The sequence below is a fragment of the Struthio camelus genome, chromosome 1 (genome assembly GCF_040807025.1).
Source record: "Struthio camelus isolate bStrCam1 chromosome 1, bStrCam1.hap1, whole genome shotgun sequence".
In the NCBI taxonomy this organism is placed as follows: Eukaryota; Metazoa; Chordata; class Aves; order Struthioniformes; family Struthionidae; genus Struthio; species Struthio camelus.
Genome location: NC_090942.1, coordinates 2,912,986 through 2,938,562, shown reverse-complemented (window position 1 = coordinate 2,938,562; position 25,577 = coordinate 2,912,986). Strand labels below are relative to the sequence as shown.

Sequence of the window (25,577 nt, the reverse complement as noted above, 5' to 3'; positions counted from 1 at the left end):
CAGTGACTTTTCTGGGGATCAGAATGGAGTTATTAAAATGCCTCTTGCAGCAGGTTTCTTGTGAAATGGCAGAATCATACAAATTAGGGTATCATCAATTGGAGCAGACGTTTTTATAGGGCATCGTCAAACTAGGGAGCCATCGGGGAAATTTCCGTCTTTGTAACTGTGGAGGTTAGTGGAGGTGATGAATCAATGATGAACATGATTCGGCTTTCTAGTGATGTAAATTTAATATAGGTTTTGATTACTTAAACACAATTATGTGTTTTCAGACGCACAGCTGCCATGATATAAAATTCTGAAAATGGCTGCATGTTTCATTGGAGAGGATGTGGCAAAGACAGTGCTCCTGAATAGAGAGCTGCAGGTTGTTGTCTTGGGAAGCTATTGAGAAACCATGTTTAAACGTTTTGCTGCTTGAATGGTTTTCAGAGGTCATTTGATGGAATTAAACCCTAAGAACCCCTTCAGATCATGAAGTGCTACTGAAAACTGCTTGCCCAAGGAGGGCAGTTTAGCTAGAAACATTCAAGTTGTGTATCAGAGTGATTCCCCAAAGCCTCAGTCAAATGACTAGACTTTAGATAGTCTGATGTTTCCATTGGTTTGCATGGGCAAAGAGTTTACATGGTACAAGGGTTTATAGCTGGGATGGGACAATAAGGCAGTATGTTGAACCTGTGTTTTTGACATAGATCTTCAAATCAGAGTTTAAAGTCATGAGTATGAGGGGGAAGAGGAAGGAAATTGTAATAATTTGATTTTTAAAAATATTTATTCAGCATCACATTTCATTTATTATACTCTTAAAGCAGGGGGTAGAAAAATTAACATCTTGGTGTCACTGGAGAAAGTCCTATGGAATTTTTCTTTGGTGTTTACAGCTTTATTATTTTGTGAATAATATGAAGCTGTTTTTAATTAAAATAGGATTTTTTCCCCCTTCTACTCTTTGAACCATAAAGGAGAAGAGGTTAATCAAATCTACTAGCAGAGCCACAGTTTAGAATAATTAAATTATCCTTTGGATGTTTACCGTGGTTATTTTTATGAATTTTTCATGACTTCTCTAGGTAAAGCAAGTGCTTACGGAATGAGCAATGATCTTACCTCTTTAAAGGAACATGTATTTTACAGGTAGAACCTGATGAAGGGAGAAGGCTAGGGATGGAGTCTTGACAGTCTTGATACAAGTGAATGACAAAGTTAATCTAATTCTCAGTTTCAGAGTAAATACAGCTGAAACGTTCAGTTCTGAAAGCCGATCTGCAGAGGCCTGTTCCTTCATCTGTGGAGCTCCTCCACCTGCGTGGAATAGTATGTGGGACTGCAATTTTAAAGATGAACTTTTCTGTAAACGTGTGCCTACTTTGATGCTTTTTTTGAAGGGGGTAAGGGGCTAGGGAAGCTTTGTGGTCAAATAACTCCTTGATGACATTAAGTTTTAGAAGAGGATGTTTGAAGTGGGGGAAAACATGAAAAGAGGTGCATTTCCAGTTGCATTGCAATGGGATCTTGCAGGTCTGAGAGATAAACGGGGCCCAAGAGCTCTCTAGGATACCTATTTAATAGGCAGAACATGCAGGAACCGTCCTTCCTACTGTTTTGCCAAAAGACCAAATCTAACAAAATTTACAAACCATTGTGTTGGTACTAGATATTGAAGTATTCGCTGGATTGTTGTTTGCAAGAGATGTTAATCGAGGTCCTGGCTATTTGAGGGAGTTAAAAATTGGTTTGCTCTCTTTGAAAATGTAAGTGTTCATCTAAGATTGCTGCCTTTAGTCTCCTTAAGTGCAGTCCTCCCATTTGGATGCTTCTTCCCTCTCTGGTTTTCGTTGTGTGGTATTAAGGATAATCTGCAACCCACCTACGAAGGGGCTGCAACGTAACGCCGGGAACTTGGCCTCTAAAAGGTTGTTTAGTCCAAGTTCAGCGCATCAAACTCATAACAACCAGGTTTTTTTTGTTTTTTTTTTTTAGAAACAATAATTTAAAACCTTTCTTCCTCTAGCATTTCCAGTGTCGTCTTTTCCACAGCTCTCATTCCAGAGAGCTCATTTTCGTTGTTTGTGCCTTGCATGCTGTGGCGTTTGGAGAATAACAAGTAGCATTAATGGGGTGGGTGGAGTGCGTATGCAATACACAGCACACAAAGTACTTTGCATGGAAGGTGTGCAAGAGATGAGAGCTCTGCACAGAGACGCGTGTGCATCCCCATGTAGCATTTAATAGCTGTTACGGTTTAGGTGCGTTCTAAACATCTCCTATACTATCATTGCTTTTTTATTTTTCCTTTTTTTCTTAATCAGAGAATTTTGGGTGTTTCTATCTAAGCTAACCCCTGAAGTAGACCGAATTACATGTTTAAATAGGCTTTCTTTATGACCTAATGAAATCCATCCTTATCTCTTTCTTACCTTACTGTGTTGCTTCTGCTATGGGTTGAAATGCATGTGAGCAGTGCATCTGATTTCAGCTAGGGATGCCACGTTTGGGATGATACTGATGGAAGGGAACTAAATCTCTACTAGGGAGATTGGTGCAAGCCTCCACCGAAACAAGCATTATCTGTTTATCATGATGGTATTTATAAACTGGCAGCTTAGGGACTCTTTGGAGCGTTGTTTCCTGTACTCCGGCGTTAACTTTTGCAGTGCCAACGCTCTTCTGTTCTCGGTGTTAGGTATTTCGATCGCTGTAGGCCTTCTGACATGCCGTTTTTCATTTCTACCATGTCATTTAAATCCTTCCGGTGGATCATTTGACGTTTATTCAGGTTCTTGGATGACTTTATATGTTTTGATTTAAGATTAAAAAAAATAATAATACAAAAAACCTGTTGAGCAGTAGAAGCCATGCGAGTCGTCAGTCATCCAGCAGCCCTCATCGGAGTTCAGTACCAGTGGGATGAAACACCCATTGGTTTTTGATTCCTGTGTTAGGAACTGGTCTGGTGGATGGCAGCACTTCAGCCACTGTCCACGTCCTGCTACGCCTGCTGTTAGCAAGCCACGTGACTGCAGATCTTCCAAGATGCTTTAGTTGGCTTTGCCTTGCAAGCATTTACTTCCCGATAATGTTTCAATACAGCTATTAAACGCTCTACCCAGTCTTTAACGTAGACATCCTTTTTCTGTTGCTGGGTGTTATCTGTAAATTAAGAAATGTTGATTAATGAACATACTTAAACATATTCCCTCTCGCCTTCCTATTTCTCATTGCCTAGCAACAGAATTTCTCCTTATGCAGTCCCAGTTATGCAGGAGGGCCCTATCCACAACATCCTTTCTACTTCTTCCAGCTTTTCCTTTCTAGAAGCCTCGCTAACAGATTTGAGTAACTCCATCAACCCCTTGACAGACGTAATAAAGCAAAATAGGATAACATCAAACAATCCTTCACTTTGACAGTGTAAACTTCGCCGAATTCATCAGAAGTCTGTTAAGCTCGATAGTGTTCATAATGAAAATTCCTGTTGTGTGAAGAATGCAGCAAAGAAAAACAGCTGGTTGAGAAATTCAGGGCTTTTAGCTCCGTTGATGTGCGTTCCGTGGATCTGTAGTGATATAATACCTTCACATTCATGGATGTCTAAATTGCAGCAGACTTCTTCAGTTTCCTAACTGATTTCTGAATCAGTCAAATTTTCAGGCTGTTGCATTTATGTAGGGAGAAAACTCCAAGCAAACAAAAACATCCACCTGCACCCAAAAATCTGAGTGCTGATAGTTTCCTTGTTTACTCCTTGGTCGCTCAAAGTAGCGGGAGTTAAGGGAAGGCACATGCGTTTATATCCTTTTCCTGCATGGTGTTAAGTGTTGTTTTTAATAATTTAAACCTTGGATTATGACTGTTTAAATGTATTGCAGTGCGAGAAACGAGCCTTCTGGAAATTAAGGAAGATACGGAACTGGATCCAGAGGAGAACAGCACTGTCTTCATGGGCATACTCATCAAAGGGCTGGCCAAACTGAAAAAAATCCCCGAAACCGTGAAAGCCATCCAGGATCGCCTAGAACAAGAACTCAAGCAGATTGTTAAGCGGTCCACAACTCAGGTGGCAGACAACGGTTACCAGAGAGGGGAGAATCTTTCGCAGGAAAATCAGCCTAGGTAAGGCTATCTCAACCACTGGAACCTGATTGCTGCAAAAGTAAGTCTGAGGGGAGGGTGTCATATCTGTTGATTGCCATTTAAAGGAGTGACAATAATCTTGCAATAGCAGAAATCTGAAATGGCAACATTTTCAGAAATGCCTGTGTCTCGTTGAAAGGCTGATGTTCCTTGAGCACCTGAAAGGCATGGGAATTGAGGAAGTGTATCCAGGAAGGGGAGGTATTGCTGCTTCTCAGCAAAGAATGTGGGAAAGGGAGATGTTTTCCGCTGTGCTTTGACCCTAGAAGAGAATCTGTTGTGTTTAAAACACTAATTGAAGGCGGAAGCGCGGAAGCAGCCAGCATACATTTACTAGTAAGAAGTACATAATGTTAAAGCACTTGATTGTTTTTAACCTAAACCTTTTGTTTTAAGCAGCTTTACAACAGATTGAATTGTAACACTGTCTCAAATTGCTGGTATGCATGGTGTAGAGAATGCTTGGTGCCAAAACAAAGACTCTCTGCCTTCTTGTGTTGCACTGAATCATGACTTTCCACTAGCGTTGATGCCAAAGGAATTTACAGTTCGTACGTAATGTGACTTGGAAAGAGAAGATTCAGCTCAGTTATTTATTTGAAGTGTAGCAGAGTCAAATTCCGCTAATGCAGGAGCAAAGCTTTGAAGTCATGTATGGAACTAATTGTATTGGTAAATATAGGGCTGAGCTTCTAATTGACTTGCAGCCCCATTTACATTAGTAGCAAGGTGGGGAAGCCCGAGAACCAAATTTCTGCTCTTTTTTTTTTTTTTTTTTTAATAAGAGCCTTCAGGAGTTGCTAGAACCGTTTTGTTGCAAATAAAACTCCATAAGGGTTAGCTGTCGCTTTTATCTGAAATCTTAATTTGTGATACTGCATGTTGTGATGATCACTCTCCAAAAATTAATGGTGGAAAAGAACCCCAAACAAAACTGTGCTTCTTCACTCTACGTAATATTTGTAGTGGAAAATCTCTCTCAAAGAAAACTTTATCTTACTGAGGACTTCTTTTTTAATTCCTAGCGTTGCTGTGGAAACAATCATGTGAAGAATTCAAAGAGTTATGGTACTGGTACCTCAGTGAAGTTACAGCAAGCTTTTTGAGAGTGTCTGAATGCAGAATTTTAATCTGTGATGCCAAGATGGTGCATAGCATATATTTGATACCTGTTTTACGAATCAATCTTGAGAGGCTGCATGATGAGAGGGTGCCCATTGAAACTGATAAATAGGATCAGATCATATTTGGTCCAGAGGGCTGGGTGAAGTAAAAAAGCCTGTAACAGGTTTTGACGCATGATTAATAGGACGAACGTGAGCCCTTAAGATGCTTATATAGGAAGTGTCTTGAATTCTTGTCAAGTAAGTAGATAATTAGAACTGTTTCTAAACTAAAACTGCATATGATGTTTGCAGTAAGCAGGCAAATTCATTTATATGGGAAAGAACAAATTACAGTATGGAAAGGTATACCGCCCCTTAAATTAGCTTCAGTTTTAAATCCCAACTAAGCGACTTTTTCCTAGTCTCAAAAACAAAACAAAAAAGAACAAGCGTCTGTTGTTTCAAGAGAACTCTGCGAGACCCCAAATTTGAGCCTGATGTAGCTCCTGAAACTGCTTAACTATTCGTTAGGCTGTCAGCCTCAATAGTTACTTGACCTCAGGATTTGGTGAGTAAACTGTTTTTCAGATCACCTTAAAACTAGTCACACATGAATGCCTCGGTCTCATTCGTATCAGTGAGCTCAGTGCCTGTACTCAGCTACTGTCCTTTAAAGGATATCCATAAAGATTTTCACTTCTGGCAAATGAAATAACTAATAAAAGCTGACAGAGAGGCCTAAAGGGCCTGGGGCTGTATATTGAAGCTTCTGCTGGACAGCTTCCACTCAGCTCATTAGGTGTGCACAGAACAAGTTATATGCATTCTTCTGTCCTGAGTGGTGGCTCTTGAAGGCTGACTTATGTTCTTCCCTTTGGTAAAGGGCGAAGCCTCACTCCCCTTGAGGGTGAGGCTGCTAACCTGCTTGTGGAGGTCCTGATGTGATTCCTTCCAGGAGCTCACAAAAACGAAGTAGAGCCCCCTCATCGTATGAGAGAGAACGTGGCCAGATAAGTTGCAGATCTGATAATGACCATCTGGACTCTAAAGTGGTCACCCACTTGTGTGACCACCTTCTACGTTTGTATAGCAAGGCATTGTGATTTAGTGCCCCCAAATTTCTAAGGCCCAAAGATACAGATCTAAAGTAACTAGTTCTCGGAGAGTAATATGTCTCATGCACAGTTCTGCCATGGGTCTGGATCCTGGATCCATGATCCTGGATCATTGGGTTCAGCACTGCTTTCCTTTAAAAGCAGCCTAGCTTCATGGATAGCTGATGTGAATTTGGAGAGGCTCATTTGCTGGATTGGACACCATGTAGAAGGCGATGGCACTAGCACACCTGAAAGACCTTAACGGAATGGCGAATTGCTGTTTTTCACCAATGGGGCCACAAAGGGAAGACTGGTATGGCACTGGTGATGCACCAGATTTTTAGGTTTTCTTTTCTATGGGGCATGGAAATGGGGGAACGCTCTCACAAAAGGTAGCCCCAGATGCTTGTAGCAGGAATGGCAGGGAGGCTGCAGCATAGATGCACCGATACATAAGGAAAAACTTCTCTCCTGTGAGGATGACTGGAACAGGTTGCCCGGAGAGGTTGTGGAGTCTCCATCCTTGGAGATATTCAAAAGCCGTCTGGAGACGATCCTGGGCAAAGCGCTCTAGATGACCCTGCTTGAGCAGAGGGGTTGGACAATCTCCAGAGGTGCCTTCCAACCTCAACCGTTCTGTGATTTTTGTGATACGGTATAGCTGCCTTAGAAGCAGCCTAACTGGGCACATGATGTTTGGCTGTAAGCGTAGTTTGCCGTGAATGTAAACCCTCCTGAATATGTGTGTTTGCCCCCATGAAAAGTGAATGACGTGAAGGATTAAAACCCAATAGAGAGTGGTAGCAGACTCCTAGCACTGGTGGAAGTGATTAAAACTTAAGGCTACAGTAGATTAGAAAATTATACTTGAATCCCACCAAGTTGCAATTGACCTTGGCTTTAATTGAAGTGTCCTTTTTTTTTAAGAGTCAATTTAATGTATTTCAGAGCAATAGGTAAGTTTTCTAAAGTTTTTGGATATCTGTGCTTGGAACAACTTTGTGAAAAAAAGGCTTAAATGTAGGAATTGCCGTTGCCTTACCATTAATGAGTGGCTCATTAGGGCATGCATAGTATCCACATGTATAGAAATATTTATCTTGGGTTGTGGAGGACAAGATACGGTAGAGGAGGTCATATTTCATGGGTATATGTTAATGAATTTGAGGGCCACTTTTGAATTATGGAAAGTTACTGACTTGAGAAGATTAATAATCTAGAAGCACGTCTACGAAAGGGCCAAATTTAGGGGACAAGATTTTGGTTGGAATAACTTGTCTTAGCTTTATTTTAGTTGAAAATCTGGGCCATGAGGAGGCGTGTTGACTATTTGTTACCAAATCCTGATGTTAGGATTTGATGCGTTTTTTCCCTACATGTTCCTAAGACCTTTACTTGCTTTTTACCAAATCTTGAGGCTGTGAAATAAATATTAAAAAAAAATATATGTGCCAGCACCCCGACCCGGCAAAGGACATTATTGTTGCTAAAATTCATGAATTGTCATCAGCAACCTCATTCCGGTGTTGGCAGTCACTTTGCATCAAGATGTTCTCATTTACTGCCCGGACAACAGTGGTTGCTTCTGGGTGTGTGTCGCTATCTCTCGACGTAACCCCTTCGCCGCAAAATATGGTAACTATGAGACTGCTCTGACAAATTGCCTAAGCCAGTTTTCTGTCATTTTGTTTGTATGTTCTGCTTAGGTCACTTGGTGCTGCAACCCCATATGCATAAAATCTAGGCCATATTATTTTATGCTGCTTTGTCTTCTAGGCTGTCTGACACAGACCGTGTCTGTGTCTCTTTTTGGGTCACCTTGTTTCAAAAATGACCTGACAGATTTAGAAGACGTTTAGAGAAAAGGAAATTAAGAAAAGATGGGAGGCAGCGAGTGATTTTTAAAATGGGGAGAAGTGGAAAACGTTATCACTTTAGGATGGAGAATGTAATGTGATGGTAGTTAGCTGCAGGAAAGGACGTGTTTTGTCAGTCACTAACATGAGAATAGGAAAACACTGGAAACTGAGAACAAATAACTTTAACCTTTTTTTTTTTTTTTTTTTTTAAGTATACTAGTCTAGTAATGGCCTCATAAGCGAGTTGATAACATGCAATAAACTTACTTAGGAACAGTAAAAACTAATTCTCCAAAGTATCCAACTAGTTCAGTTTTGCAAAATTGTGCTTTCCTGGGATAAAGAAGAGGTAGACGGACAGCTAGATTTTCGTTAATAATATGGGATGTTAATAGAAATTGGGCCTGCGCTGATAAATTTCCTCAACAACATATATTTAATTTGATTGCATAAGACATGTTTATAATTAATGTTGTCTTTTGGTGGTCCATTCAAAGCTAGCTGTCAGTTACTCAAACAGGAACTTAGTAGTCTTTCCAAATTCTTGTACATCTGGTTTCCTTCCTTGGTTTTCTGGCTTCTGTCTGACTGCTTGTCCCAGCTTCCTCTCTACCTGTTCCTGTTACCTATTTTTAACAGTTCTATGCATCTCTTATAGGTTGTCAGAGCAATAGTCACCTCTCCCATATCCCGGAATAGGCTGGAGAGGTACTCACTTAACAGCAGTGGAACATGTTTCTCAGGCAGTCTTGTCTGCGTATTGGCCCGTCTCCTTCACTGGAAACGTTAGTCAACATGAGTGAAGGGACAACATTAATCAGGGAAGGGGGAAGATATGCAGCTCTTTCCATGGGAGTAGCTCCTTGGTTTGACTTTGAACAGGCAAGTTATTAGGATTTATTTTAAAGAAAATACCCTAAGCCAGAGAAAAATGGCTTTTCTTCCGCAGCGGACTGCACATACTGAAGTTTAATACTGTTGATACTGATAATAGCTGTCTTTTCTGGTGCTATCTGTATCACCCTATTCTGTCCGCTTATGCTTTACCCTCTACCAGAGTCTTATTTAAATATGTAAAGACCTGTAGAAAGCAGTGTTTGCTTTCATAGTGCTGACAAGGCTTTTCTGTAGGCACCTGGTGCTGATCTGAAATATGGAGGAAATTGATTAAATACACTTGTTCCTTTCAGATTGCTTAAATGCATCTTTTAGTTCTGTAGCCACTTAAGATATAGCAATATTAATGTCTCTCCATACCTTATAACATGGGTATCATGATACCTTAACACATCTTTATTTTTAATATAACATGCATCTGATCGCTTGACCTGTTCTGCTGTGCCTGCTTCTGCCCTCCCAGACATGTGCAATGGCACTTCCGATTGAATCAAGGTGCTCTTCCACTTGGCTATTTGAGCTGTGTGGCTGCCTTGGTTGGTAGGTGAACGCTCCATGCGAGATCCCTGAAAGATTGCTGTATATGTGTATGTAAAACCCTGATATATGAATGAGGCACAATAAGCTGTTATGGTCCTTTTCTGAAAAAAGGACAGCTCTTGTCCTTTGCAGGGCAGAAGTTTGCTCTAGGATTGCTATGGGCTAAGGTAGGTTGGCACTTTTAGTTTTGGCTGCAACGTGATGCCGGTCTACTCTTGCTGTATGATGGCACCAGCAGCAAATGTGCAACAGCTTCTTAATTTTTCCAGATAGCTCTCCAGGGTCTAGCTTGAACAGCTGGTACCCCGCACCCTGAATTGAAGCGGCTGCAGGACGACTGCACACCTCATTAGTGATTTTAACTAATACAAAAGGCGGAAGTGTGGTGGTTGAGGAGTGGCCACAACTCTGCTTCTCCTCCAGGTTGTCCGTCCTGCCGTGGGATAGTAACCTCTGATGGGAAGACACAGCTGCACACTGCAGTTAAATGTGATAGAGCCTGTCTGTCAGAACTGGAGAGTGGCTAACATATGGGTTGGGGAAGCGTTATCTTCACGTTTTGCTGGGGTTGCATCGCTCAGTAAGCGGCAGTGAACTTAATCAGAATTCCCCTTTTTTCCAAATAATAAGATCAAATGTGATGAGTCATTGCCTTATCACAAAATATTTAGGACTTTGCAAAGGTACACTAGTTACAGTAATTCGGCAATAAAGCAGGTAATGTGATGTACGTTTTGATGAGGTTATAGCTGTAGCACCTTATTTGCAATAATAAAAACCTTGGTAATTGACACAGTTGATAAGCCTTTATGTTTTAGGTTTCTGATCTTTCATGATGTTTAAAACCTTCCATACTGCTCATTTCATAATCCAGAATTAATATCTTATACGTGATTTGTACATGTAAGTCAACAACACTCTTATTCTCTCCTGGGGAAAAGGCAGATAGTTTCCCTCCCCGTCTGTTACTCTCGCTGGGAGCTTGGTATGCCCTCTAATATCATGATATAAAGGGCTGGGTAGTTGCTAATGCGTTTATCTTTCCTATCCTCCCAAGTAGAATGCACTGAAGATCAGAAACTCGAATATAGAAGAGAGCATGAAAAGGAAAAGCCCCAGAAATATTTGGGTGCCAAACTTGAGCTGGTTTCTGCTGAAAGTAGTCACCTAAAGGCCATAGACTTGCCTGGTTGTACCCAGCGTCTGTCACAAAACAGGATATGAAATCAAAATCTTCTGAACCCTGGCCCGCTGCTTTGACCTGCTACGTTACACTGTGTTTGCAATATCTTCTGATAACTGAGTGGAGGTTGTCTTGATGGTTTATAGGTTACTTCTGGAATTGCTAGAGCTTCTCTTTGACAAATTCAACGCTGTGGCTGCTGCTCACTCCATAGTCCTTGGGCACCTTCAGCAGACAGTTGCCTCTCCTTCCAGCCAGTATGACGGTGATATCAAGCTCTACGACATGGTTGATGTGTGGGTGAAGATCCAAGACGTCTTGCAGGTAAAGATCCTTGGGACAGCGTTTATAACCAGAATAGCAGAGAAAACAATGCTGTCGTTCTCAAGTGAGAGCTGTGCTGGAATTAGACTTTTTTGATGGTAAGTGACCACATTTATTACAGACAGTTAAACTCCAGAGAGCTTAAATACCATGAATAAACTTTTCTGTGGTTTCATCCATATGGTGTACAGAAAGGTGGTTCCTGGTATCTACCAAGTGATTTATCGGAAGCTTTCAAACAATGACATTTTTGTTCTGTGTTACCATGGCATGCCTGTCTTATAAAGTGTCAGAGCTCTAATCGCTTGTTGTCTCCTGTCTTAGTTATAGTCAGCTGAGACACTCGCACTGAGGCTGCTGCCAGCGTGTTTTCGGGGAAGTCTTATTTGATTCTTCTTGTAAACTGCAACGTATTAAAGCTCTGCCTTGCTTAGGCCGTATTCTGATATCGCCTTAGTATCTGAGACTCGCAGTCAGCAGAGCTATCATCTGTCACATGTTCTGTTGTGGAGATGTGCACATTTGTGGTGTTGTGTTTTTTTTTTTTTTTTTAATTACGTTTGTATATAGTGCACAGATGTACATCTCGCCCATTATTTGATAGAGGAGGTCAAAGAAATGAGCTTGGCATTATTTACGAGAGGGGACAAGATTTATGATGGTCGTTCCACCTCTGGCCTGTTCCTGAAAAATACGCTCTGGCTCCTACGCTAACACGCTTTTCCATTACACGGCACAGGTCTGTTTTGCTTTTTCTCTAAAGCCTTATTTGGCTGTGCAATGATGCACATGGGTTTTTTGCTTGCATGGATATGGCCCGCTGTGTGCATGCTGTATAGATACTTCTTGGACACGGTAAATGTGACATGGTAAACGCGCCCTTTGAACTGGCCCACTGTCTCCTTACCCACACGTTTGTCTTGATAAGGGAGTTAGTGTTTTGTTACAGAAGCCTCGTTTAGTCTTCTCCTTGATATGAATTTTCAACTCCCTTCAGTATTGTTCTTGCAAAAAATTCGAGATTGGGACTATCCAGGCAGAAGTTAATGATGGGCTTTCTAAACAAAGCAATGTCTTAAAATTGAAGCTGACTGGCCCTGTTAAGGGGGAGAGTTGAACTTAAGGACATGAGGAAAGGGCTTGGCATAAGCTATCTGCTTCATGCTCCATGCTTGAGATCCAGAAAACCTTTAAGACCTTTGGGAGTTCAGCAAATCTTGCTCTAGGAGGACAAGGCCTGGAAGTAAGAAATCCACCAAGACATTATCTGCACTGAAGCAAAATCACAAGGCAACTAATTTCCCCTTATCAGCAACAGTTTGTGATGGTCTCACTCCTCGTGAGCGGTGAAGTCGGGAGTGAGTTAGGCTGGCTGTTCTGGACACTGATAAAACTTCTATGCAGAAGCACCTGTAGGTGTGCACATGTAGACAGTAAGCGTGCTTTCCGCATTAGGAAGAAAGTATTTGACCAAGTTTTTTACAAAAAAAACATACCAACAAAATGCAACAACCCACCTGTCTAAAGATTTCGTGGCTTTTGGTCTGACAGCAAAGGTGTCAGAGTCGTAAAAGCTTCCAAAGAAAGAAGCACAGATAGCTTTTTCAGTGCACAAAAAGCAGCACTTCCAGCTCTATAATCTCATACTGCTTTAGGGTAAGGAGCTGAGCAGTGACTGCTATGGAAAGGAGACACTTTTCCCCTTCTCTGTTCAAAATCTTGTGGGTTTTTTATTTTAGTTTCATAAGAATTGATTTAAAAATTCTGACTTTGCAGAATAGGAAAACCTTGGAGCCCAGGGCTAAATTATTTTTGTCCTATTTCTTGAATAAGAATAATTTTTTTGAGGGGGGATCTTACATATGTGGCAAGGGGAGCAGAAACTCAGTTTTAAGGGTTTTTTTTTTTTTTTTTAAAACGTGCCTGAGGGGAAGATGAGATTTCTGAGGAAGTGGGCTAATGGCAGACTGCATCAGAGATTGATGCAATGTATGCAGATCATAAAGAATGCAATTTATTCGTGCTGCTGCAACGTCTTGTGACTCTACAATTTGTCTGGATAAGCTCTTCCACATGTATGTTGTGCAGTTCTGCATGTGTAATATGTTATAGCAAAGTTTATTTCTTTATACTTTCATACATAAGTAATAATGTGCACTCGTGGTGGGTTGTAGATTGTCCTTTTTGGAAAAAGTGAGAAGGTTCCTTGGAGTAGCCTTTTTTTCCTGGATACGTGAATGTTTCCTAATAACAGCACGAAGCACTATGATATAATATTAGATAGGTGGCACGAAGATGTGCGATGTTAAGGTATTGAACATTCAGATATATTATGTTTTGACCTTCTCTGAGCCTGCAAGAAAAGTACTGAACTCATCAGAAGAAAAGCAGTGACATTTTGGAGTTGGGTGCCAGAGGAGTTGGGTGCCAGAGTGCTAGAGAAAAACAGAAATAATCAGTTTGTCAAAATACTAGAGCGGTCTTGTTCAGTAAGACACAGTTTGCAGTACCAGAGCCAGCATGTCCTATAGTTGTATTGCCATACCGACAGGACAGAGCTGAAATTTGTTTAAATTTTGACTTGGCGTTTTATATCTGGAACTAATTTAGTTCTTCAGTGTAGCAGTGGGTGGAACGTCCTTCCGAGGAGCGTAATCGCGACAGATTCCCGTGCTCGGTGGGAAGCACTGCGAGCTGTAGTGTAACTGCAGTTGGTGAGTAGTTGGCTCAGGACAAGAGCAATGGAGTTCTGAGATCTGCTGGCACAATTTAATGTATATGCTGCATCCTCCTATCCAGAATGACCAGGTGCTGGCATTTAGGCTATGTTGTGTAAAAGGCAGAGTGGTATACACTTGGGTACAAAGCAAAAGGTTTTAGGTGCAGCGTAGCCTTTCTGTATAGTTTCACTTTTTCCGTTTAGTGCAAAACTCTCCTAGCTGAGATAAGAGCTCTTCTGTCGTGTTGTATTAGTGTCAGGGGACTGACAGCTGGGTGACGTGCTCTAGCAGTAACTGATGCTTGGTGTGACGGTTCTTCCTTGGTGTTATCTGTAGCACAAAACTTTTAACAGTTCATTCACCTTGTTTTAGCACTGTTTTTGGATACCACGATGAGAGAGCGAGGCATCTGTCCCTGCTGAATAACACCAGCATTCACTCGACTCCTTCAGAAATGTCGTGTTCCCAGTGATGGGATGATCGCCCTGTCAGCCGCGTGGTATCAGTGTGCAATACCCTGCTGCCGGAAAAGTTACCAAAGAAACATGACGCCTCCATGCGTAGGTGGTCCGTGTGGTTGTCTCTTGGATTCGGTATCCCGTTATCAGTGTCGGGTGGTACTGTGTGCCTCCAAGGAAGAGATCTTTGTTCCCTTTTGTAGTAGTAATATTTGTAGCAAATGGATCTCAACTTTTGAAGAAGGTGGCCTGTATCTGTTTTCTTGCTCCTCCAGAAGAAGAAAGGCACGTACGTGTCCCGGGACATCTATCACATCTTTAGTACCACCAGGGAACAGAGCACAAGCGTTCAGGCTGTCTGAGAGTCCATCTACTGAGAAAACACTGTTGATCGCTACTTTCCTTTCATGGGGTCTTCTTTTTAATGCTTTGAGGCATTTTCCAAAAATGGGGTATTTTAGCAGCCTAAGCATTGCTGAAACACCTTAAGGATAAGGAAACTGGGGCTAAGGGAAATTGAAGCCTGCTCTGCCCGCTCTCTGCAGGTCCATTACTGCAGAGCTGGAGAGAGCAGAAAGCATTGGTTGAGGAAGCCTCTGCGTACAACACTGCTGTGTCCTCGAGGCAGTGAGACATTTCTTTCCTCGTAGGGAGGAACGGGATACGAGTTTGTGATTCAGGCAGGGAGATGGAGCAGTCCTGCAATATCCGACTAGGTCTGGTGGCCAGCAATGTGAGCGAGCTCACTGAAGAGCTGCACTTAAATCGTATTTGCGATGCAGTACATCTCAGGGAGTAGTGCTAGAGCGCTTGTGGGAATATCCCATGGCGCTGCTGCAATAAGCTAAGCCCTGTCTGACTCTCTGAGTGAGTTTCGGGAGAAGTTATCGGTCCTCTTAGGGGCACAAGGTCGCAGGGGAAAGGCAGAGGCGTTCAGCAGACAATTTAACCCACTTAAATCCTCATGGAAAAGATGTAGAGGGTTCATTTGCATGGCAGAGCGATGTCAGCTGTGCTGTGATCCCATTTCTTCCTTCTCCGTCTAGGGTGCCTCCCTTGCTCTGGCAGTGTTGCTCAAGCTGCCAAGCAATAAATTAATTTGAGGGAGGTGATTTGGCCAAAAAACGTTTGTGTTTTGTGCTGGCTGGGTTTTCTGCTTGCTCAGGTCCCTGAACTGGGCTGTTTCAGTGCTGACACAAGGGCGAGAGACGGGGAAGGCACCGCAAAGAACGAAGGTACCCGCTCATGCAAAGGCGACAGTTGGGCTTTGCTTTTACCCCAGGTGGCTCAGTACTGATCTGACAGCATTGCAAAATGGTTAGCAAAATGGATTTTGATGTTAAGAGCAGGAGCTTAGGAATGCTGTGCAATCACGAGCACTGAAGAGCTCTGCAGTCATCGTGCTGCTTCTGACTCTTCAGATAAACGTGTGTGTGTGTCCTGGGACAGGTAACCAAATCTCTCTTTGCCGAGGCTTCCTATTCAAAAGATGAATGAACCGTTGTGTGACACCGTTACTATTTGTAAAGCAGAATAAGATTCTTGGATGCGAGACGTTAGCGTTAATGTACCATAAATACTGGTTGAAGTGTCACTGCAGTATGTGAAATTGCTGTAGCATTTGGGAAGCTCGCCGAGTAATATTTTGAACGAAGGTAGCACTATTTTTCAGAAAGTCGCTTTACAGAAATTAATGGTTTTGTGGTTGCCCTCAAAATAAAAGAACGTGTCTGACAGGTCTCTCTGGTTCCTGTGAAACGGTCTTAAACATGTGGAACTGGAGCCCTTGGGACTGTGGCTGGTTCGTCTCGTTAATGTTCTCTCATTTAGCTGAGGACGACGGTTGCAAAAGAGGTTTGCCTGCAGCCTTTGAAAAATACAGTTTCAGTCAATCTGGAGTGTGTGAGGGAGAGCGAGGTGGTATTATACTCTCCAGGATGCTGATATATAAATTGGAATTCAAATAATTACAGAGTATGCCACTCGGCACTTTTTTCCCCCCATTTCTTATTTGAAATACACGTATCGGTTCCAGCGCAGTGAGTGCTACAAAACTTATGCTTTTTGGAAACAGGTACTACTATGAGCATGAAGCTTTCAGGTGACGTTTATAGCCCCAGAAGAATGTTATCTTTCTGAATCGAGGAACGGACAAGCTAACTTGCAGGAAGGTATTTCTCTAAATTTTGGTCTTGCTAAACATACTTCAAGGCGGGATGTAATGCCCTGCCTCCTCTTGGTTTTAAAATGATTTATAGACTTATTGCAGCTTACCTAACGTTTCATGTCCTCCCCTGGCACTTTGCGCAGAAAATAGTTTGGTGCCTTTCTTAAGAGACTGGACCAGGAATTCAGGATGGTGGAAACTGCCTTGATAAAGGTAAAATAGTGAATGAGTGGTCAAGTGCAAAGAAGTTTCGTAGCCTGGCATGTATTACGCAGTCAGAAGGGCACAGAGTAAGATATCAATGGCATGCTTTCCTTCTAAAAATAAAGCACATGGAGGATAAATGCACAAAATTGATCCGTGTGTCTTTAACTGGATGATTCCTGTTGAAGCGGTGTGTTTAAGACCAACTGAATTGCTTTGGTAGCAGGTACGTGGAAGAGGTCCAGAGCTGCGGTGGCTGTGAACGCGGGATTATTGTCTTTCCCGGGACCGCTCCTTGTTAATTGAACTGTGCTTTGTTACCAAGGTGCTAGGACAGAAGTTTGCACGAATGCTACTGTGTTACAGCTTTTATTTCCAAAGTCCTTTTTATCCCAGAGCTGTTCATCCAGTGTGTTTCATAAACACTAACATTTACTTTAAAGTTCAAAGAGATAAAGCCCTGCATAAAAATGAATTGTTTGGATCGTGTACAGTCACTTGTGCAGCTTAGTGCAGAAGAGGTCGCTGCACTTACCTTTTGGGAGATTTAAAGAAGATTAACTCATTTAATGAAATGTTTGCAGGTATGTGAGCAAGAAGGAAAGAACCTCACCCTGCAGCACTCACGCTGCAGAGCCTCGAGTTGCTCTATACTCAACAGGCTCTTCATTTCAGGTGGATTTTTCTTTTAATAGTTGCGCAAGCTGATGAAGTTATAATTTTAGGGTTGTTTCTTCTGGAGTTTATGCCTAAGTATTTAAGTAGCTAAATTCACTTAAGTGAGTTAAAAGCATATATTGATATTTTTCCCTTAGAGACTGTGCTCTAAAAGAGGAGAAAAGTGGAAAATTCTTGTAAAGAGTCCCATCATTAGATAATTTTGAAGTCAACTCTGTTGCTAGGTTGAGGGAAAGTCTTCTCTGAAGAAAATACTGAGAGTACAGAACAGGTTAATGACTTATTCCCTGCTTCGGTATTTGGCAGTCTGAGTGAAACCTGTCCCTTTTGAATCCTTGCCCGCTGTCCAAATGCTTTCTAATTCATATAGTTTGAGAGCCCTGAGTTGTTTTTCAGCCTTTGTTCCAACTGCGTCACCTAGAAGTCTGTCTTTCGCGAGTTGAAAGATCATTGAGAACGACGATGAAGGCTGTGACGTGGCAGTCGCGCTTGATGTGACGTCTGTGTTTCAGATTGCCAGCAGGAATACGGGTATTTTAAATAAAAGTATACAAAATTTCCATCCTGTAAGTTGCCTCTTAGCCTTCATCTTCCAGAACTGTTAATTAATGAGACAGTGTAGTAGAAATGGAAACTGAGCTGCAAATTCGGGCAGATTCCCTAGATTCTTGAGCAGTTGTTTGCTAGGTCTGATGTGCTTTTTTGGTTACTGTCGATATCAACCGCATTTTATTCATACTGTCAGCTAGAATTAGGAGAGACTACGAGTAATTCATCAGCGTTTGTAGACATGTTTTATGGGACTATAAAATCACGTCATCTTTGATGTGCGGAGCTTATTCACACTTAGTCCCTGTGTGACTAGCTTTAAAGTCAGTGAGACGTACTCTTACTAGCGTCGTAAAAATACTGTGAACGGGAAAAGGCCAAATGCTCGTCGCGTCCTCACTGCAAGAAGCCTAATCTGACAGCAGTGCGTGTGGGATTCACGCAGGCAAAATCCTGCTAATGTTAGAGAGTTGCTGCTGTCCTGGGGAAATATTGAGAAACTATTTTGCTTAAAAGCCTTTCCGCTCCTGAGCTGTATGCTTGTCATTTTTAGCATGCGTGCCACTTACAGAACAGGGAGGTGAAAGCTTTTTTTTTTTTTTCTTTTTAACCCCCTTTTCTTTTCCCCTCAAGTTAACCAGCTCTTGCTGTTTCTTTCCTGGTATGAAAGTTAAACTCTGCTTTTTGGGGGGAGGCCTTGCGTGTTTTTCTTCAGCAATTATTTGCGATGTAGCAAACTACTGAATTGCATTAAATTTCTTTCCTAAATTCCTGTCTTCCGTTGACTCATCTGCCTTGTTTTTTTGCGCATAGGCAGGCACGTTTGCTGGTGAGCCCCTAGCAGCGAACTCATCGGAGTGAGGCCACCTGAGGCAACACGCTCCACCCCCTGAGTTACAGACTGCCCGGCTTATATACCTTATGTTCAGAAGGGTACATGTGAACGTTATTTTCTTCTTTTCCTCCTTTCTTCATTCTGCAAGCCGTGTATACGCACCTTCTGCAGCTCTTCGCTCACACACGTCCCTTCGTCCTTTCACCTTTAAGCCTTGCTCCAGGGCTTAAGCCAGAAGAGAAGGTGTAGAATTTACGGAGAGCCATGTGTGAGAACCTAACCGTGTTTGTAGGTGGGACACGAGCAGCTTCTTGTCCCGGGGGAAGGCAACTGCAAGCGTGCACCCATAGAGTGGGAAGTTGTCGCTGCTGCAGCTCTGGACCCACAAGCGACACTTTGAAATGTGTCATATATCGCTAGTAGTACACATAAAACATTTTAGGAACATCTCCTTCACAGCATGCTTTTCATCACCAAAGCAACTTAGTCATCTACTCTCTCCAGGGTAATGCTATTCTGTATTTTACGCACGGGGAAGCTAATGTGTGAACGAGTAAAGGGAAGTGAAACGTGTACAAGTACCTGTTCCTTCGGGTGCCCAGTTTGATTCAGTGGAACAGGGGGAGAGAGGATATTATGTGGGGATTTTTTATTAAGTGTTTCTGAGGTTTGTGTTTCTCTTGATGTTACGGATGCTCTGCCCCACTGAGAATCAGGATGTGAAAATGCAGCGCTCCCAGCGCTTAAGGATTTGGAGATGATTGTCTTGCTGAAGATCGTGAGCTCCAATATTTTGTTTATCTTGCACTTTTTTTTATGGCTTTGCTGACCAGCTGCCTTTTGAAGCGGCTTTATTTAGGATTTCTGCAAATAGCCTGCGGTGATTTTGAATAATATATCATCAGGTTTATATATGGATAAGCTTTTCAATGGGTGGTGCAAACTGATTATAGATAATGAAGACTCGAGTCTGAAGTGGTTGGACTGCTATGCTTGTTTAGGGTACGCGCAGGACTGGGGGGGCCTGGTGAGAAAGTACTTAAACACAAAATCAGCCTGTCTATTTCTTTTTTATTTATCAAACTCACTTTTATACTTTGGCTCCAGCAATTTGCGCTGTAACAGGATTTCACCAAGTTTTGTAAGACACGCTCAGCAGCAAGAGGATATCGGCTCCGTGTCCATATGTGTTGTGCAAATGCGTATGTACAACCACCAGCAAGCGGCTGATGAAACTACCAGTGATTTGTGGCCTGAGAGAGGCCGAAGAGCTCGAAGCCTGTATAGTTCACAGTAAATATCAAACTCCCGATTTCCATTAAGACCAAAACAAACAGCTCCCGTCCACCCCCCAAATCCTTCCCTAACACTCAGAGGCGTTCTGGTCATGGCCTTGTAAGTCAGCATTTTTTGGCATCTAAACATGAATTTGAAAAAAAATTGGCTTGACTTATAAGAAATCAGCATGCAAGAAACTGTTCTCCCCATATATTCCAGGGGTTGAAATGGGAGATCGGACCTACGTTTTCATACCTCTGTTCTATCTTGTTTTCTCTGGGGGAAGTGCTGTTGTAGTACTAAAGAAACGCCAGTAGGACAGACATAGTCTCTGAAATATGCAGGTCTTTGCTATAAATGCTCTGATTTTATTTTTTAAAAGAATGGAAAAGAAAAGCTATTTTAAAAATCTGAACTATAATGAAAATCTAATTTTGTTTCATAAAGTGAGCAGTCTGCAGTCACTTTGATTTTTTTTTTTTTTTTTTTTGTTGGTTTGGGGTGCTTTAAGATCCTTTGGAGAAGGCGATGCGTTTACTAATCAGTAACTCTAGTTTTAGCTCCTGGTACATAAGGGTACAATGTGCCTGTTGATTGGACTCTTGTGTGATTTGCAACACCAAAAATCAAGTGTTAAACGTGAAGTATGCAGTTCTCTGCATTTTGAAGTGGGATACTGATTTGCATGATAATTTAATGGGTATTTCTCTAACCAGATAGCATGTAAATCTAGGTATTTTGATTGGCCGCGAGCCAGCGGTAGCTAATGGAAATTCAGACAAGGATTTGCATAAATTCAAACTGACTGTACAGTGTTTATACAAGCACCTTTTCCCTGGTAGGTTGTACTCTTTGGAATTCCCAACCCGTATGCCCACATGAAAAGTGGGTACCAAGACAGGATTTACAGAAGTCAAGAAAAAAAATAAGCTTGATGGTAACAGAAGTACGCAAACCCTGAACTTGTGGGAGCAGGCAAATGGAATTGATTTAGTCAATGCTACTTAGCTTCAAGGTAAATTATTACTGTAATTCTGAATTTACTCCATGTTGGCCTGACCGATACACCAGAACAAATGCGGAAGTGGGCAAGTAAGCCTGCTTGGTTTCCTGGTGTCGGTGCCCTTACGGGCTTGGTAGGCCAAGGAACAGTGTTATTCAAAGTTAAAATAATTTTGATATTGAAACGCGCACTTCCTCTTTCTGCACTTCGGTTTTGTTAATAGCAAAATGTTCAAATGCAGCTATTAAAAAGCCATGGCACAGGTTACAAAGTCTGAAGATCTTAAAGAAAAATTATGGGTTCTTTTAATTTTCGTTAAGTTTCTTAATGTTTTGTGCTCAAAACTTGAAAGCTTTTCTTCGAAGTCTGACCACTAGAAGTCTGCCACGTCTTTTAAAAGAAAGCTGAGAATCTTCTGTAACCAGCCTGTTTTCCACCAAAGTAATAGCAATAGCATCGATGGCACTTCTCTTTTTGTAGTTGCCATCTTCTGTCCACAGCAAATCTCTCATGTCTTTAAGGAGAAACAGCTTGAAAATGTTTCTTTTTTACTAGCTCTGGCTTTCTTGCCTCCTTCCTGTGTGTTGCTGTTCCACGTCCACGTTTGCCGTGGTGTGCACACGTCAGAGCGGGTGATGACTCTCGCATCGGTTTCACGTGCAAATTTGTTCCACTGGAGTGTACATCGAGCTCCAACCTGCTAAGCTTGGCAAATGGCAAGACAGCGCTTCAGTTGCGCGTTGTAAAATTGGCTTGCTGTGTTTATGGCTGATCAGTCATTTATCAAAGTTGCTAAGATTGGATGTTGAAGCTTCCTGTTTCATGCAGCAGCTACAGGTGGTGGTAGCCCTCTGGAGGGTAGCTGGTGACCGACCCGTGGACGTGCCCTTTGCTTTTCTCTTCCTAGGTCTTCAGCTCTGCGCTGTGGAGCGTCCAATGTTGCAATGCTGAAGATGCGTTTGGGGAACAGGAAAGACACACATCTATAAAAATACACAGTAGATGTAAAAGTAGCAGTATTTGTTCTAGAATCCACGTTAACTGCTGTCCTTAAGCAAATGACTGGAAAAGACATTAACTGTGTCCGTGCCAGGGACCATGGAAACCCATTTTCACCTGAGAAAAGAGGGGAGATGAGGGAATTAGTTAATTAAATGTGGCCTGTATACAGTCATTCTACTCTGAGTATGTAATTAAATGCCTCGTAAAGCTCTTTGGGGTCCCCTTTTACTGGAAGAGGACTAAGAAACGTGTGATTGTTGGTGCTCTCAGTGAAGCTGTGAGCTGGAAGCTGATTAAAATAATAATAAAATGTGTTGCATTGTTAATTCATTCTTTCCAGTAATAAAAGCTTCCCTCTGCTTTCCATTTGTAGCATAGGCTTGAAAAAATATCAAAGAGCAACACCAGGAGAAGAGAATGAAAAATACATGTATGCTTAGCTTAGATGCCGTGGTTTTGAGTGATGTGGCTTTGGTGCTTTTGTTCACTTGGGCATTGCCTTCTATTTTTAGTACTAAGGTGAGACTTAGTGTCACTGATCTTTTTGCCATGGTTGTTGTGGGTGAAATGTTTCCCAGAGCATTTTCGGTGGAAACCTTGGTGGTGGCAGTGTTATTACTCGCTGGGTAGTAGTGGCTGAGGGGCCCGGTAGAGTTCTATAAAAATAACTTTGAAACTATGTACAGCTCAGTATTCATTTTTCTAGAGGTTTTATGGAGCCAGCCTATGAATTTCTGTGATGGACAAGGTTTTCCACAAGAGCTGAAGGCATTTAGGCTCTAACTCCCTTGGTAATCCAGTGGGACTTTGGCATCTAATTACTTTAGATTCTACTGAAAATCCCAGATCTAATTTTGTATTACAATAACATGATTTTGAGGGAGGGGGAGGAGAACCACCAAGAAAAATAGCAGTTCAGGTAACTTTTTTATTTTTTTTAATGGATAGGGGAGCTGCTTGCTCGGTCTTCCTGATAGCTGAGTCTTTTGTGTCAAGCTGCCTTTAGAGGAGGCTAGTATGAGGAGGTCAGGTGGAAGAGTGGAGGTAGAAGAGTGATTTGTCTCTTCTGAAGTCTATGCTATGGCCTTGGTGCAATACCTGAGATGAAAGCGAGAGCAGGACCGTGTCTGCCGCTTGGCAGATACATTCAAATTGCAGAGAGGTTAATCGTGTCATTAATTTTCCCTCCTAGGCTGAAGCAGTCGGAAGTTGTTGCGTATTAAAAGTAGAATAATCCAAATCGGTTAAACCTCCCAGCGGGCTGGTAAATAGATAAATCAGAGTGGTCCCTTAAGCATGATATAAAAAAATCTTTCCCTTTTTTCTTGCAAAGCACAATGAAACAAACAGATAGATTTGCATGTTATTAGCTAGACCACAATAAAAGGATAATCTCACTTTATTTGAATGAGTTCCCTTGCAGTTTTATCTGTATGTCACGCATCTGATGCCCGGTTGGAGAAACTGCATTTCTCAGCTACGTTACCTGCCAAAGTGATAAACGATGGTGCCTTTGAATCATTCTGTCATGCTAACCTCTCTTGATAATTTGCCTTAGTTTGTGATGATGTCTTTCCCTGAGAGCCCGCCTTCATCCTAACGGTGGAAAAATTAAGATGTTACCAAAGATCTGTGAAGGTGAGGACTGCGTGGTTGACAATGTTCTGGAAACTCCTGTGATCTAACAGTCAAAGTGCTGTGACTGTCTTCCTCTTAATGTGTACAGATCCTTGCGTTTAACTAGTGATTTAACTAGTACTGTTGTCCTTGAGTTTGTTTGCAGTATGATACCTGATACGCAGTTGAACTATTCCAATTCCATCCGTGGAAGGCAGCGGCGTAGGTTTGTGTGGTTGGTACGTGCTCCGGAAACCTGTGTTGCTTGTAGCTCTTTAGTATTGTGTAAGACAAGCAGTCCTGTAATTTTTATTTTTCCTTTCCAAGTGAGCCATATTCTCACTCTAGAAGCTCCAACTTCCTTCTGTGCTGCGAGGCGAATTCAGTTGGATATTTCTGTACAGGACACCTTCTTTCAATGTGGCAGACAGACTTTTAAGGTGCCATGTTTCTCGGGCATTCGTCTCAACGTAATGCACACCGTTTCCGTTTCCTCGCTCCTTGCATTCTTCATCACTTAATATCCATTGTTCAGGCAATAAGGCAGTAGGTTCATAAGTACATTTCAGATCATCTGCTCATTTTATTTCTGTGCCATCATGCTCTTAGAATATCTAACAAAATAAATATTGCGGGGGATGGGACTCCTGTATCAACAGTTAAATTATGAAAATAATTTTCATTGCACGGCGAGGTTTTTATTCTGCTGTTGGTAAGGGCCTGGAAAACATCATGTTACAGTCTGAATTTGATGGTCCTTTTGATTCAGCTTTGTTGTGGGAAATAATTTTGAAATGAAAGACTTTGTTGTTAACTTCATGCTTGGGGTATGGTTTGAGAAATGACTGTAATATCAGCAATTAGCATTTTACTTAAAAAAAAAAAAAAAACAAAAAAACTATGATTTTCTTTGTGCATATGCTAATTATTAGTTTATGATTTTTAAATCTTAAGATCTCGGAGATATTTGGAAGGATGAATGAAGCTTCGACATCTCTGGACAACCGTTACTCTAATACGTCTTAGTAAGCTTAGGTTGAGAGAGGTGATTTCTACAAATGTGTACTGTGCCTTACAGGTCATAGTCTTCCCTTAATTACAGCCTCTGTGATTTCTTTAAATTCAGTGATGTTGCACGTTGTATAAAGCAAGCTAGAGGTTGATTCTCGTATTCCCAAATCCTGCCCTCCTTTCTTAACGATGATTCTCTTGCCATAATGTTCTTCAGTTTAGTATTCTTCAGAGACAAGAGTTTGAAAAACCTTCTTTTTTACTTATGCTTCGCATCTACTATTATGCCTATGTTCCCTGTACTTATATATACAGCATTTCCTGAAAACTAGTCAGATATTAATCTGAAAATTTGCGTTGATAGGCTTAAACGTATTCTGTCCTCAAACACCAGCAGAAGCAGAATGATTTCCTTGTTCTTACAGTCCACCTAAACGTGTGTTGACATTCTCTGCAAAGTCATTTCAACGGAAATCCGAACATCAAATACCCAAGTGAAGGGATCTGCAGGTGCAGATGCGAATGAGATTATGAGACTTATCTCCAAGGTCGCAAACCTGTGTTCTGCCGTTCGAGAAGTCTCTATTGGCGTGTTGAGCGGAGCGCTCGTTGCGTGCTGCAACGGGTGCCGAGCCGTTCAGTCTCCTGCGATTAGCTGGAAGCACTAGCTTTGTATCTTCTCTTAGTGCCTTTTTAAGACCAAGGGTTCAGGTTGAAGGTTTTGTTAAGTGTTCTTCTCTTTTGTGTTCGATTTTGCTGTGAGCTGTATAATTAACAGTTTCTTTAAAGATCGAGGGGAAGGTTCACGTATTAATTGATGATACAGAAACACAGTCTCCTGAACAAGTAGTTATTAACTATTTGTGGTCTGTATAAGATTGTGTGATCTGTTAGGGATATGTTCTTTTG

The 25,577-nt window shown here is 41.8% G+C and overlaps 1 protein-coding gene across 1 annotated transcript in view; it reads left to right on the top strand.

Annotated features, from left to right (window-relative positions):
- EXOC4 (exocyst complex component 4) overlaps positions 1–25,577 on the top strand; it is a 396,906-nt gene that overhangs the window by 52,700 nt on the left and 318,629 nt on the right. The window contains exons 6-7 of the mRNA XM_068953333.1: positions 3,876–4,119; positions 10,969–11,146. Of these exons, the coding sequence (XP_068809434.1) occupies positions 3,876–4,119; positions 10,969–11,146 (422 nt within the window). The remainder of the gene's footprint in view (positions 1–3,875; positions 4,120–10,968; positions 11,147–25,577) is intronic.